The 15,144-nt window shown below is 37.2% G+C and overlaps 1 protein-coding gene across 1 annotated transcript in view; it reads left to right on the forward strand.

Moving 5' to 3' along the window:
• The window catches only part of LOC110156408 (polypeptide N-acetylgalactosaminyltransferase 10), an 82,798-nt gene that overhangs the window by 48,092 nt on the left and 19,562 nt on the right, over positions 1 to 15,144 (forward strand). The window contains exons 4-6 of the mRNA XM_055148522.1: positions 1,699 to 1,865; positions 11,009 to 11,194; positions 14,394 to 14,577. Coding sequence (XP_055004497.1) covers positions 1,699 to 1,865; positions 11,009 to 11,194; positions 14,394 to 14,577 — 537 coding nt within the window. The remainder of the gene's footprint in view (positions 1 to 1,698; positions 1,866 to 11,008; positions 11,195 to 14,393; positions 14,578 to 15,144) is intronic.

Raw genomic sequence — 15,144 nt, forward strand, 5'->3', positions numbered from 1 at the left:
TGTGGATAATGAGTCAGAGCTGCAGCAGGTCAGTGTGCAACCAGAGACCGGCCGTGTTCTGACTGCAGAGTACATCTGTCAATTACAGCCTCTACTAAAGACAGCTAGTGTTTTTAGTGATCCAAGAGTGAAGGCAACAATGCAAAAGGTCTTTAAAGGTGCGCTGTGTAACTTTTCTGGTGGAGAGTCAGTCAAAAGCTTTTCTCCATAATCGCTTTGTCTCGAATGTTTCACAGGACTGACCTTTCGATTTTCAAGGAGACCAAACCAGGCCAAGTTACAGGTGGGATCTGTAGAGAGGCACAGTCAGGATGCACAGTCAGGATGCCTATTTTTCTAGGTATTTTTGAACTATAAAACCACCTGAAACAGAATAAATGTAACACTGAGCCGTTTAATGTCATACTGTGGAATATTCCAGACAGATCAATGACATATCCATAGAAACAAGAAGGCGATGGATCCCCAACCAAAAAGTTATCGAATTTCTGGAGGAGCATCCTTCGCTTGCTTGTCTTCATAGATATGTTATCGCTTTGCCTAGAATGTTCAACTGTAAAGCATTAAATATTTATCTAGCTTTTTATTTATTTTTTTATTAATTAATTTATTTTTTCTATTGGTCAAAAATGCCTATTCTACACTGTGCATGAGCTTGCTCTCCACAAATCTGACCAGAGAGCTGAGTTTTAGATCAGTGTTGATCTTACAAAATGTAAAATTGGTGGTCTATATTTTATCTGTGCTTTATTAATGAATACCAGAACTATGCAGAGCGATACAAGGATATTTAAACATGCATGAATCCAAATACAGCACATAAACACTAATGATGAGGCAATGCAACAGTTATAACATGATGAAAAGCTTGTTGAAGTATACTGTACATAATATATTCATCTATGCTGAGGTACTTAACTAAAGAGTAGATTTCATTTCACCAAATCATTCTGTAAAACCAGCTAAATCATTTGGAGCTAATTATGAAGCTTTTTACTGCTTGTGAATATCCATCCTTTTTCCTCCTCTTTATCCAGGGTGGGGTTGCAGCAGCCTGAGCAGGGATGCCCAGACTCCCCTCTCCACACTCACACCCTCCAGCTCTTCTGGGGGGATCCTGAGGCGTTCCCAGACTACTCCCTCCTGCGTGATTGCAAATAGTTCACAAATAATAATCTTCAGGCTTCAAAGCTTTTTAAAAGTTTAGACAGTGATGGACACACGTCAGACTGTGATTGGTCCATTGATAGACAGGTGTCGTTCTCTGATTGGTGGGGAGATGGACAGGTGTCAGTTCCAGTCTGCTCAGTTTTGGAGCAGTGTCTAGACTGAGACATGAGGAGGCCCTGGTTCATTAGATCCTAATATTGTTTGAATGAGCTCTGTGCTGCCAAAGAGGTGTCTAGAATTTAAATCAGTACTTTTGAATTCACAATCCATTGGCATTTTTTTATTCTGTAAAATAATTGTAAGGGTTTTGACAGGATTTTGAAGTCAATGAGGGAGAATTTCTGAGCCAGTTTGGGTTTGATTCCATTGGATATAATACATTATTGTATACAACCAAAAAGGATATGGATAAGGAACCCACTGTGCTTTAAAATCTTAAAAAGTTGGTTGTCATGCACATTTCTTTTATTTCTTGCTAAAATAAAACACATTTGCAGGCCTAAGTGTGAGTTTGCTTTCTGTTTTTAGCTGTGCAAAGAAGCTGTACTCGGAAAAGCTGCCCAACACCAGTGTGATCATCCCGTTCCATAACGAAGGCTGGTCGTCTTTGCTCCGAACAGTTCACAGTGTCCTGAACCGCTCCCCCCCATCTCTCATCCACGAGCTCATCCTGGTTGACGATTTCAGTGACAAAGGTACTGCAAACTTCAAACACATATCCAGACTTTTTTTGTGTGTGTGTCAGAACAGTTCTAGTATCTATTGCTAGTCTGTGCTAACTAGTACAGATAATCTCCATAAATCTTTTAAAATGAAAAACAGATGGACAGTGGATATCCAGTTTAAAGAAGACATATTGTGATTGCGTCTGCTATATTATCTACACTAATCTAATCTGACACGTGTGGATCATTATGTTATAATTTAGACATTTAAATAACAATATTGATCTAAAATAACTTAATAAAAGAAACAAGTCTGCTGACATCCATGTTAGAAAATCACAACAAAGAGTCAGAACCTCTGAGGGATAGCTGCACATCATGCAAGCAAGAAGCTGAATTTGAATATACTTTATATGCCATTCTTTGGAATGTTTAATGCAAACTAAGATTATTTCCTTGGAGCCAAAAGTAACTAAGTCACTTGTCTCGACAAATGAGCAAATTTTGTAACTGTTGTATTTGTATGTAGTTTGATTGTCTGTTGAATAGTAATACTATAAATCCAGACATTTAATTAAAACTATAACTCAAATACAGATATCAGGAGTGAAAAATATGCATTGCTAAAATGTGTGATGTGTGTGTTGGTGTCTTCTCCGTCCCTCAGTAAGCGGCTGGTCTCTGCCTCTGTCGCAGTCTTCTCTTTATCCTCCTGTCACTGTAATAACCACACAGGCCCCTCTCTGCAGCCGTGAGTCACATAATACAGGGCTGTGGCATCCACAGAATCAAATCTGTTTTGCTGCATTTGAGCTCAAACACAATAAGAGAAAACACTCAGAGATGGAGCTCTGCACTGACATGAACTTTTGGGCTGATGGAATTGTTGAGAAGAGAACTCAGACATTCAAGGCTGAAACAGATTCAACAACAGTGTTTATTTCAGCATTGATTTGATAAAAGCAGGAACACTCAAGGCAATATTGACAAAATGAATATCTCAACTTTTATTTCTTCATAATCTCTAACAGTATTTTTTCAATGCATCAGAAATGGCCTCAAATGTGACTGGAAATGTCTTAGGGGAAAAGAGGTGATACTCCTGATTTTGATAACACAATTAATATAATTTTTAAAGTATTTATACAGTATAATGTTATTTTAAAGACAAAATATCTGTCTAATAGTTTAATTTAATATGTGGTGTTTTTCTCTGCATTGAGTATCTAGTTCATAGTTTAAAGGTCTTATATTACACAAAATCGACTCTTGTGAGCTTTAAGCCATGTTATAATGTTGTTATCTCATCAAAACCATACCTGTGTGAATGAAACACATAAATGTGTTTCATTCACACATGTTTGAATAACACTTTATTATAAATCTGCCTACATCTCCAAAGGTTAAAAAAAAAAAAAAAGTGCTAGTTTCCAAAGTTAACAGCTACCTTTTACATTTATATTAGTTCCTGTATTACCACATGACATCACAAGGGGGAACAGAGTGCTTTTTGTTTTAGAGGAGAATGGCCTAAATATGCAGGATTTGTCTGTTAAACATGTGAATGAAACAAAACAATTCCAGGTGTGTTTTTGATGAGAAAACAGCATTATAACATAGATCAGAAAATGGTGTAATTTGCCCTTTAATATAATTCATATTTGAGTCTCTGTTTTTTGACAACCCCATTGCCAGGACACTAGTCTAATCAGAGTATATAATACAGTAGTTAAGGGGTGTTGGTTTTAAAAATAAGGTGGTTTGTGTGAGCTGTGGACAGTGATTGACTGATGGAGCGATCACAATGACACTCTTGAGTCTGAGAGCGATGGAGGGTGTCATGCTGCTCCTTAACTTTGATGGATACTTCTGGACTTTCTTTGTCCCAACCGTAATCTCTTTCCTCGCTGCAACCAACCCCCAAAAAATACTAAAATATAACTCAGCTCGTCTCAGAGGAGAGCCCCCAATCCTGTCCTATCATCCACAAAAACAAATAAAGACGTTTTAACTGCGTGCCATTAATCCATATGTTATCGGGAACACTGACAGCAATGGGCACTGGGGCAGACAATAAATCTTCCAAGTATGCGAGCGCTATTAGCAATGCCCTTCTTTCTCTAACTTAAAGGTTCTATATTATGCAAAATTGCCTTTATGAGCTTTAAGTCATGCAATAATGTTGTTACATCCCCAAAACATACCTGAAGTTGTGTTTTGTTTCATTCACACGTTTGAGTAACCCTTTCTTATTTGTCTGTCTACATCTAAAATGCTCAAAATGCTCTGTTTGACCTTGTGAGGTCATGAAGCAGTACTTTTCAAGTTAACAGCCATGTTTTACATTTTGTTGAGTAGAGATTAACAATTCCAGAGCTGAAATGATCCAGCATTACTACATGACATCACAAGGTGGGACAGAGTGTTTTCTGTTTGAGAGAATAACTAAGAACTTGTGTGTTAAGCATGTGTGAATGAAACAAAACACAGCTTCAGGTATGTTTCTGGTGAGTAAACAGCATTATAACAGATAACAGAAGAGAAAATAGCATACAGTTTACATTTTAAGAAGGATGAAATGTGGGGAGAGGCATTCTGCGGTGTTGTAGGAAGCAATACTTTTTCGGGCACTTAAATATTGGTCCTTTTATATATTAAAAGCCTTACCTAACTTTAAAATACCTTAAGTGAGCCTGGGTTGAACAACTTTGCTCTTAGAAATTAATAATTCAACGAGTCTGTGGACAAAGTGTCTGGTTGCTGCTTTCCCTGTTGTTCTAATATATTTGACTATGTTCTGCTGTGTGGAGCGAGACTCAGGGCCGGTAGCTGCGTCACCAGAGGAGGCTCACTGGGTTCAGCTTTACTGTTCAGTTGTGTTCTGTTTAATTGGAGGGAGCTTTGTAAATGAGAAACTCTCTCTGGAGGCTCAGACTTCATTAACACCTGCTGTTGTCCACACACTAAGAGGAGGGAACAAATACGCACAGAAGGGAGGTCGCTTTATGTTTTCAAATTAAATTCAAGCAGTGTTTTTTTCTTTTTTCTTTTTTTTTTTAAAGCTCAGTGGTAAGTTCAGTTTCAAAGTAAGTACACATTTACTATTGGAATAATTGTGAAAAGAAAGAGGTCTTATATTGTGCAAAATTGACTCCTGTGAACTTTAAGCCATGTTAGAATGTTTCATTCTCAGAAACATTTACCCAACACTAACCTTTAAGGCCCTACTCAATGTCCCCCCATGTATCTGAACTTGCTCGAGAGCAATAAGCAGTGCTACTTAAAATCTAATTGATGATCTTTTATTACACTTGCTTTTAATGGATTTTGGCCATGTTTGAAGTGTTTTTGACTGAAACTGGTGGAGGAGATGTCAAAAGATTATGAGATGTGATTTTGTCAATCTTGGGTTTGATCCAATATGGCCGACTTCCTGTAGGGTTTAGGGTGATGACCTGTTTTTGATGCTTATTTCAATTTAGCAGCAGTTTTTGGAGAATAGATTGAATTAAAATGTATTTTTTCCCACAATTATCGTATATTAGTTATTATTTTTATTACATTATATTGTGAAATGAATACTTTTAAGATCTATAAAGGTGTTGGGCGAATAAAACTAAACTTCTGTGATGAAAATTTATCAGTCTTTGTGTAAATGAATGTGATTTCTACCTGAGACCAGACCCCCACAGGAAAACACTGATTATGATTGATCAAATTAAAATGAGTGATGTGATTAGTTTATCTTTTAGAGACACATTTGGTCTTGTAACTAAAATTCATTTGGTTTGGTAGTTAAAGACAGTGTTAGAAAGACCCTTCAATGTAAACACTTCTGTTCCCTTTTGCTTGCTAATCTTGTCAGGAAGTGACAAATGCATGTTTATTTTTATATTCGTGAAACAACAAGGAGTGGATTGTCATAATTTACGCTGTTAGTATATATATCTTTTTTTAAAGTGCACTGTGTAACTTTTCAGGTTGGGGGCCCACTACTATTCCAGATGCTATTGCTTTGTCAATAATGTCCCGCATTATGGTATTGAACTTATATGAGATTAATTTATTCAATTATGTGTATTTGTATTGCTCAAAATATCTTTAAAAACATGTGTTCTTATTGTGAGTGGGCTCTTCACAAATCTCACCTGTAAAATGACCCGGTGGCATCTCCTGGTAGTTTCCATGGAGATTGAAAAGTTGCCATATTTTGGAAAAATACTGGAGGTAAAGCAATAGCATATCCATGAAGACAAGTAACTGGTGGGCTATCTACTAGAAAAGTTATACAGTACAACTTTTAAGTGTCTATGCAAATGTTTTAACCCTACATGCTTAACCTGGAATCTTGCAGTAACCATAAGCAAGTACAGAGCTGTGGGCAGGGAGATGGAAAAATGCACTACCCTACACTCCCATTGTCATTCTGAAACATGGGATCCCTAGTTCCATTTTAATTTTGTCTCTAACATGAGGTCCTTGTCACAATCACCCCAAGGGACGTATTTTCCCCTCAATAATACAGCCATTAATCACCCATTCTGCCTGAGATCGCTGCGGTTCTCCAGGCATTAGACACTTCCCTCATCTGAGTTAGGAGACAGGGCACGGGGGTCATAGCGCCTCATTACCAGCGTTTAGTCTGTACCGGTAAATGGGAACGAGGCTTCTTCTGGTTTACCGGCTATAAATCTCTGTAATGAGCAGGCGCCGACGTGGGCAAACACATTAGTCTTTATTAGAGAGTGAATCCAGGACATGGAGAGGCTGAGACCCCATTAACCTAAACCAGAGAGCGCGTGCAGCAGGTGGAGCCTTACCTACAGAGACGCTCATGAGCATTCAGATACTCAAAGATGTTTATTTAATACAACAGAAAAGAGAGTGTACTGTGAGGCAAAAACACAGCCTGCAATGTTTCAAAGTATGGCATTAAAAGGCCCATATTACGCTATTTTCTGATCAGTTTTAAAATGTTGTTTCCTCATAGCTGGAGCTTTTTTGTTTCATTCACACATGTGAATGAAACAAAAAACAACTCATAAACCTTTGCTTTTCCCTCAAACAGAAAACACTCTGTTCCATCTTGTCATATCATGTGGCACTGCAAGAAGTGCTCCACTGTGTTTTTAGTCTCTATCCACCTTAACTAGAATCATTTGGATGATTTCAGTCCTGGAATTGTCAATCTCTACTGAACTAAAAGTAATGTTTGAGCTTGTGTTGTTTTGTATTCAAGGCTTAAGTGGTTGGAAAAGTCCTATTTTCACCTATTCCCTGTCTTCACCCACATCTCTGTTTATAGGTACAATTATTTGAAAAGTGGCTATGTTTTTTTATTTATTTTTTTAATCCTTCATGTGTCAGACAGAGTCATAATTTTCAAAAAACTAAAGTCTACTGCTTGTTCTGGTAAAATTAAACTATGAAGAGGCAGGACTTCAGCTCTGCAGTTTTGAACAGGAGGTAATTTTTCCTGTTTATATTATTTAGAAATAAGGAATGAAATATAAAATTGTATGCCTATGTTTTAGTTCAATCCTAAGTACCTGTTGTCTTGGAATTATGTAATCTTCATATGTGGTCCACAGATTTGACCTGTTGCCACCCGCTTGTGTTTATAGAGATAAGTTAATGTCATACTGTAGAGCATTCTAGGCAAAGCAATAACATCTTTCAAAAAGTTAAAAATGTTCACCTTTAAATCCTAGAACTTGAACTTGACCTGTGAGAAAGTAGGTGAATGGGATAGCCTCTCCACAGCTGACTGCAGGTTCTGGCTCCACTCACCTCCTGTTCCCTTAAGGTCCTGTGTCCATGTGAAGACGGAGCAGTGCGTTTTCAATCGACCTGCTCAGAGCGACGTGTTTGCGAGATTTAGTGCTTCATTTGGAGCAAGATTGATTTGTGTCCGAGGGCTTTTCTGAAGCACAGGCTGACACACGTCTGTCCATCAGTGAGGTCCTCTGTTAGAGCAGGCTCCTTTCAAACTCATTGTGTCAGAGTGGAGTTTAGAACAGGCTGGGAAAATTTGTTTAAATCTTAAAAGCTCCTGTGTAACTTTTGATATAAAAAAAAATAAAAAATGAAAGAAAGAAAAAATAATAGAAAAATAGACAATGTTTTTACATGTATTTATTTGCAGTTTATGTGTTTTTATTTCCCTGAAAAATATAGATAAACATGCATGTACTGTGAACTGGCTTGCATCTCCAAAAATCTGACTTGTATTTGGCCTGAAGGAGGAATCATTCAGGTGGTGTCCCACCTTTACAAAGTTAGTGTTGCTTTAAGATGGGGTACCAGCTGTTTAAAGTTTCACCACAAAGCTTGTCTCCAGGCAGATTCTCTTGCTTGTCAGAATATTCCATGGTATGTAGTAAACATATCTATGTAAGTTAATATTATTTGATATGTTTATTGCTAAAGACATGCCTTGAAACATGCATTCTTCTGGGACTGACTCTCCACAGATCTGACCAGTGGAGATAATGAGTTCAATATTGTACTGCAAACATTCCAAGTAAGGCAATAACATCTACAAAACAAGAAGCAGGTGGCAGACAGTCCACTAGAAAAGTTACATAGTGCACCTTTAAACCTACATAATCAATCAAAGACCAAGTCACTAAAGTTGCTGTGTGCATGTTGTGTCTTTATTTCTTCTTTTTTCCCTAAATCTTACTGTTTTTAGTTCTAATTTGAATCCTATTTGATACTGAATGTTTGCTTGTTTTCCCATCAATGTGACAATTCAAATTATAATACAAAAATGTAAAAATGTAGACTTGGATTGTTAGCACCTCCAGTGATTAGGCCTGTCACAATAATTATTATATTGATTTATTGTTCAATATAAAAAAGCTGGAACAATATATTTTGGGGCTTAAAATGTACCGTGTGTACAGTTTCTTTGTAGGAGTGGGAAGATTTCGCATATTTTTGTTTTGATGCAATAACATTTGAGCTGTTAAAGGTTAAGGGAATTATTGCTTAATTCTCTTATTTGTTGTGGCTCAGGCCACGTAATGATACTGTCTATTTAACAATGATTCCAAGGGTTATCTTGCATTATTGTTGTTCTATCAATGATATAAAGTAGTTTTAAAATGATTTGTTTATCGCAGTATGTCTATGTAGTGATAAATTGGGCTTCAAAATTATTTCTGAAAGTCCTACCAATGATATTATCTCAGAAGCTTGCGTTCACTCTAATCATGTTTATCCAGAGAAAGCCTGAGTGCAGTTGCATCTGTTCGTTTCTCCATCTGATCCAAAAGCTTAAGTTTTATATCTTTTTCTTTCTGCACAATTGGTATCTCTGTCTCGAGGGTGCAATCTTGGATACAGATGTTTTTGGAGCATCCCGTGAAGCCAGAAAAACTTGGTTGCATTTATAGCCAGTGGCAGTTCATTTCTGTGGGCACGAGGCAGTGGCAGATGTCCCTTGTAATCGCTACACATTAAAGTAACTTCATTTTACATTTGATCCTTGAAGAAACACACAATCTCACTTTTTATTACCTCCATTTGTTACGGCTGGTCTTTTTGTGGTTTAATTTGCCCGATGTTTCAGTATAGCAGCAGACTTTCTTCTTGCACATTCAAAGCTTTATTTCTACCAGTGCACCGTGTTCTTATACAACCCTGTTCACGGAGATCATTGAGAAGCCACAATTATTTTTAATGTCGCCAATGGAGCAGAATTCTAAAGCTGAATTAACCCGCTGAATTAACTGAAAAGAGTTGGTGGCATGAATGTACAATTTAAATGCTATAAGCTTTTCTTTTGCTTCAGATAAAGGCTTTGCAGTGTCTATTCTCTCAGTACATAACTAAAGAATGGTTTATGTTCACAAAGAGTGTAAAAGGATTGTTTTTAAAGCATTAACATTTCTTAAAGGGCCCATATTGCGCTATTCTCTAGTCTATGTTATCACAAATGTTCTTGGAGTTGTTGTTTTTTTTGTTTCTGTTCACTCAAACAGAAAACACTCCGCACTGTGATATTATGTGGTTATACAGGAAGTGCTCCACTGTGTTTTTAAATTCCATACACCTTCACTAGAATCATTTGAATAATTTCAGACCTGGGATTGCCAGTCTCTACTGAGCTAAAGGTAAAAGGTAGCATTAACTTGAAAACTACCACTTCATGACATTACAAGGTAATGAGCTTTGGAGATGTAGACAAACTAATAGGGATGTAACAATAACCAAAATATCATGATATCATATCATCAAAGTTCTCATAATAATATTTTGGATCATCACAATATATCGAATTATAAATCTCTTTGCTTAAATTAAGAGTTATGGTGCAGCAATCGCTAAAAAAAAAGACAGAGGGGACTACAAAAACCATGATACTTTGCTCCATTTCTGTGCAGACTACAAGATGAAATAACAGTTCTAAGCACTTTTAAATATTAGTTCTTTGGATTAAGTCTTGTCAAGACATTTAAAGAGGAAAAAGTAGCATATTAATAGTTTTGTATAAATATCATACCATGAGATATATATCGTGAAAATATTGTACCGAGAGATTTGGATATTGTTACATCCCTAATCGTGAGCCTCCCCACCATACCATGAGCTTTCCCACAAAATCTCAATAAATATCATACCGTGAGGCTCATACCGTGACGAAATCATATTGTGAGACTTGGATATCTTTACACGCTTACAGACTAATACTAAAGAGTTACTCAAACATGTGTGAATGAAACAACAACCAACTCTGGGTATGTTTTTGAGGAGGTAACAACATTCTAACTTGGCTTAAAACTCATAAGAATCAGTTTCAGGTAATATAGGACCTTTAATCTATCTATAATGCATTAAAAACATACATATTTAAAACACCTAATAGAATACACCTAATGGACCTAATAGAATACATGCAAGATAGATGATTTTAATGCCATACTGTGGAACACCTGAAGCAATATACCATGCTTCTCCACAGGGATATACACTGAAAAAAACATGTATTAATTCTTATAAAGGATAAATTGCTGTATTTTTGACCATAAATGAAAGAAAATGTATTGATTTCAACTTCAGATTTTTGCATGGATTGGAATGTTTTGTCATTTCAAGACTTTCTAAGAATAAACAATTGAGCTGTTTTTTGTTTTTTTTTATTTTGTTATCTGTCTATTTCTCCACAGAACACCTGAAGGGGTCACTGGAGGAGTACATGGTGCGTTTCCCTAAAGTGCGTATCCTGAGGACAAAGAAAAGAGAGGGTCTGATCCGGACTCGACTACTCGGAGCCTCTGCAGCAAAAGGAGAAGTCATCACCTTCCTGGACTCCCACTGTGAGGCCAACGTCAACTGGCTCCCCCCACTGCTCGGTAAGAGAACTGCAACTTGCTACTCAAGCACAAATGTCATTAAATAGATTGGTATTTTCTAAAAGTGTTTGTAAGTAAACTCTGTATTACAACTGTACATGAACTGATTAGCACACAATCTCTGACGTGGGCCGTGTCTCAATTCTCTTTCCTCGATCCTCCATTTTTCATTTGCCAAATGTGTCATATTAAGTGGTGTCCCAAAGAAAACCACAGAAGGAAGGAGTAAACATGACATCAGAGAAAATAATAAAATTTTATTGGTCTCAGTGAGGAGTTTATATCCTCTCTCCTCCCTCTGTCTCCTTTGTGGGCGGGACATTCTCACCCATTTCCTGTAGATTCAAGGAGAGGGAATCATGGAGAAGGAAGTGAGGAAAGAGAAATGAGACGCGGCCACAGTCTCTACTGAACTACTTCAATTTAAACTGTTTGCATCTGTCCAAAGTCATTCCTCTGTCTTAATGCATCCCTAGCACCATATTAATTTTTCACTGTGATTACTTTATTAGAGGCCAGAGCAGTTTTGCCGTCACCATAATGCAAACAAGCATCAGCATGCTAACAGCGTAGTTCCTAGTTTACTGAGGATAAATTGCTTTATAATTAGATGCAGAGAGCACATAGCGGTCTCATTTCTACTATAAGAGCTGGTTATACAACATACCTGTAAAAGGACAAACAACTACTTGGAAAAAAACTGGTTCCAGCCCTATAATTAAATTAGCAGCAAAGTGGCGTAATGGCTGAGGTGATATTTACAATGATGATTACAATTTATCTAGAACATTGTATTATTAAATCTAAGTAGTTTTGAGACACCATTTGTTTGGAATTCCATGTATTGCTTACATAGATAGAGGGATTCCTTTTTAGTACTCATTTTTATTTATTTTTTTTAACTTTTCTCATAACTTTTCTTCATAAACACCCACTTGTCTGCTGTAAAACTATGATGAATATTTATTACAGGTATTTGATAGATATTCTTGGTCAGTCTCCATGGATACAGGAAAAACAAACAATCATTTCACACAATCCAACAGCGCATAACTTTGATCCTTTGATCTTCACAAGCTGCAATTCTTAGTTGGTTAAAGGTGCACTGTGCAACTTTTCTGGGGGAATGTCCACTACCTGCTCGTCTCCATGGCAATGTCATGGCTTTACCTGGAATAGTATGACATTAAACATATATCCATTTAGCGTTTATGCATTACAGGTGTTTATATTGCTCAAAAATACAATAATTCCTTCTGTGAATAGGGACGACTCTCCACAGATCTGAATTGCTGTAACCTTCTTGTCCCCTTCATGATAGATGGGTTTAATTGTCACTGTGGAACATTCTAGACAAATCCATAACATTTCCATGGAGACAAGCAGGCCACGGACCCTGCCTCTTTAAAATTCCAAGAAATTATGTTAAAAACTGAGCTCAGATACAAGATTTTCAAAAACTGCTTTTTGTGCCTGCCAGGTAGCCACAACAGCTCACTTCAAAGTATGGAAGGACATAAAAAACACATGCATTTTAAGCTTTTCACATTTGAACTTCCATTTGAATATACAGTGTCTCTCAAATGTAGCCGTGTTCGGTTTTTGAGTGAGGGAAAAGGCCATAGCATTTTTAAGTGTCACTGAAGCACCCTCTGGCAGGAGTGGTGCTTGAGTTTGAGGTTTAGGGCAGAACGCTGGAGATGTGGAAATAAGACTGTGATATGGAAGTGCTCTCCATATAAGCCCTGTGTCTGGGAGGGTTGCACAGGATAGAGTGGTATTAACAATGCAAGACTATCATTATCCACAGTGCAGTACTTGGACCTGTTTGAATCCGCCAGACCACAATCTTGCTCAAAGTAGGTTTCACAGTAGGTTGCTACTTTGATAGTCACAGCTTCAAGTTTGAAATTATTTAAAGGTGCACCATGTAACATTTCATGGTGCAACATGCTTGTCTCTGTGGAGATGTTGTTGCTTTGCCTGTAATGTATGGCGTTAAACCTACCTTTCTTACATTTATTCAAGTACAAGTGGGCGATAGTAGATCAGTTTGTAGACTATCCACTGATCCAAAATTTGGCAGTGTGATTCCAGCTCCCATAGATAAATGCTGTTATTGTGTCCTTGGGCAAGACACTTAACCCACCTCCACCTCGCCCCCAGTGTCTTTGTACACTGGTGTATGATTGTTTGTGCATGAAGTAAAAGTGCTTTGAGTGCCTTGAACATGGAAAAGAGATACTGTATTTTTCGGACTTTAAGGCACACTTAAAATCCTTGAATTTTCTCAAAAGTCGACAGTGCACCTTATGATCTGATGTGCCCTATGTATTAATTCTGGTTGTGCATACTGACCTATTTTTATGTGGTAAACAGCACTCAAAAATCTGTCAAAATATTTTAGTACAACTTTGGTAAACTACGAAGCCACACCGCTTATAGATTATGCAAATTAGCCAGGTTTTTATTTTTTTTATTATTATTTATTTGAGCAAGGTAAAACAAAATCAGTAGTTTTAAGTTTTGTTTCTCTAAAATTTAAGCAAATGTGTGTGAAGCTGTATTAAACACATTATTACTCAATGTATATTTGAGTCCTTCTCATAGGAAATTAAAAAACTAACTTAAATTATCCATCCACATTCATAATACACATTCACCAAGACAGGGAGGCAACACCGGGCAAGTTACAGTACGCCACGATCTGCCAATGGATCGTGGATGCCTGGACTCTAAGGGATCAGTCTCAAGTGTTGCCTGTTTGTTTCACTTAATATGCCTTATATTCCAGTGCGCCTTATGTATGAAAATAGACAAGAGAATTCAACATTATAATTTGGAGCACTTTAAAGTCCGAAAAATACGGTATATAAAAATATGACTATTTACAAGTATTTTTGAAGGTATAGCAAAATTGAAAAACTCATGTAGATAGATACTGTGGAAAACAGTACCATCCCCATGGAGACAATCAGATGAAGACACCGGGCAATGCTACTCGTCTGATGTATCCTAGAATGCATGTTTTTCAGGGTGTTCTTAGCAATAAAACTAGATTTGATTGAATAAATGCCTATATATCGACATAAAAAACAATTTCTCCATGGAGACCCTTCCTCAAAAATGCTACACCGTACAAAAATATGTTTGTGTATTTCTCATGACATTGTCTGAACCTTTTTTTTTTTTTTTTCAGATCGTATTGCCACAAACAGAAAAACCATTGTGTGCCCCATGATTGACGTCATTGACCACGATAACTTTGGCTACGAGACTCAGGCCGGAGACGCCATGAGGGGAGCGTTTGACTGGGAGATGTACTACAAACGCATCCCCATCCCATCAGAGCTACAGCAGGACGACCCCAGTGAGCCTTTTGAGTGAGTGAGAATATGGACATCTTTGTTTTAGGAATGTGTTCATCACCATCAACTAAACTACTTTACGATATTTAGACGATTTACCCCATTTTGTGTAATAAACATCAGCTTGAAGCCTTAACATATTATGAGTTTCTTCAATTAATTTTAATCAGTCAGTTCAGTCAAGTAAAATTACATTTCCTCTACCGATTTTAAAATTATCTGACTAAGTTGTAAGTCCTGATTATTTTTACATCAAAATGGTGAGAGAAATCCTTGAGAAATAATTGTCAGAATTAGGATTGCCGCTGTGATTATAGTGAAAAATGTACTACACAGTCTTGCTTCAGATAATTGAAATAAGTGAGCAGACTTGTGGGACTATTGAAGCGTTTGAGATACAGTAGAAAGCACGACCCGCCGCGAGATAAGACGCTAACAAAGAAGAAACCAAGTGACCAACCATCCAAATCAATGCTACTTCAGTGAATTAGGGCGCTCCTCTGTCCCAGCCCCTGGCCTCCATCAGCCCAAATCCAATTTAGACCCAAAGATTTCCATTTTCTGTCGTGCTGACATTGGCAC

Source organism: Boleophthalmus pectinirostris, unplaced genomic scaffold (assembly GCF_026225935.1).
Source record: "Boleophthalmus pectinirostris isolate CB_2022bp ecotype Guang Dong unplaced genomic scaffold, ASM2622593v1 HiC_scaffold_12, whole genome shotgun sequence".
In the NCBI taxonomy this organism is placed as follows: domain Eukaryota; kingdom Metazoa; phylum Chordata; class Actinopteri; order Gobiiformes; family Gobiidae; genus Boleophthalmus; species Boleophthalmus pectinirostris.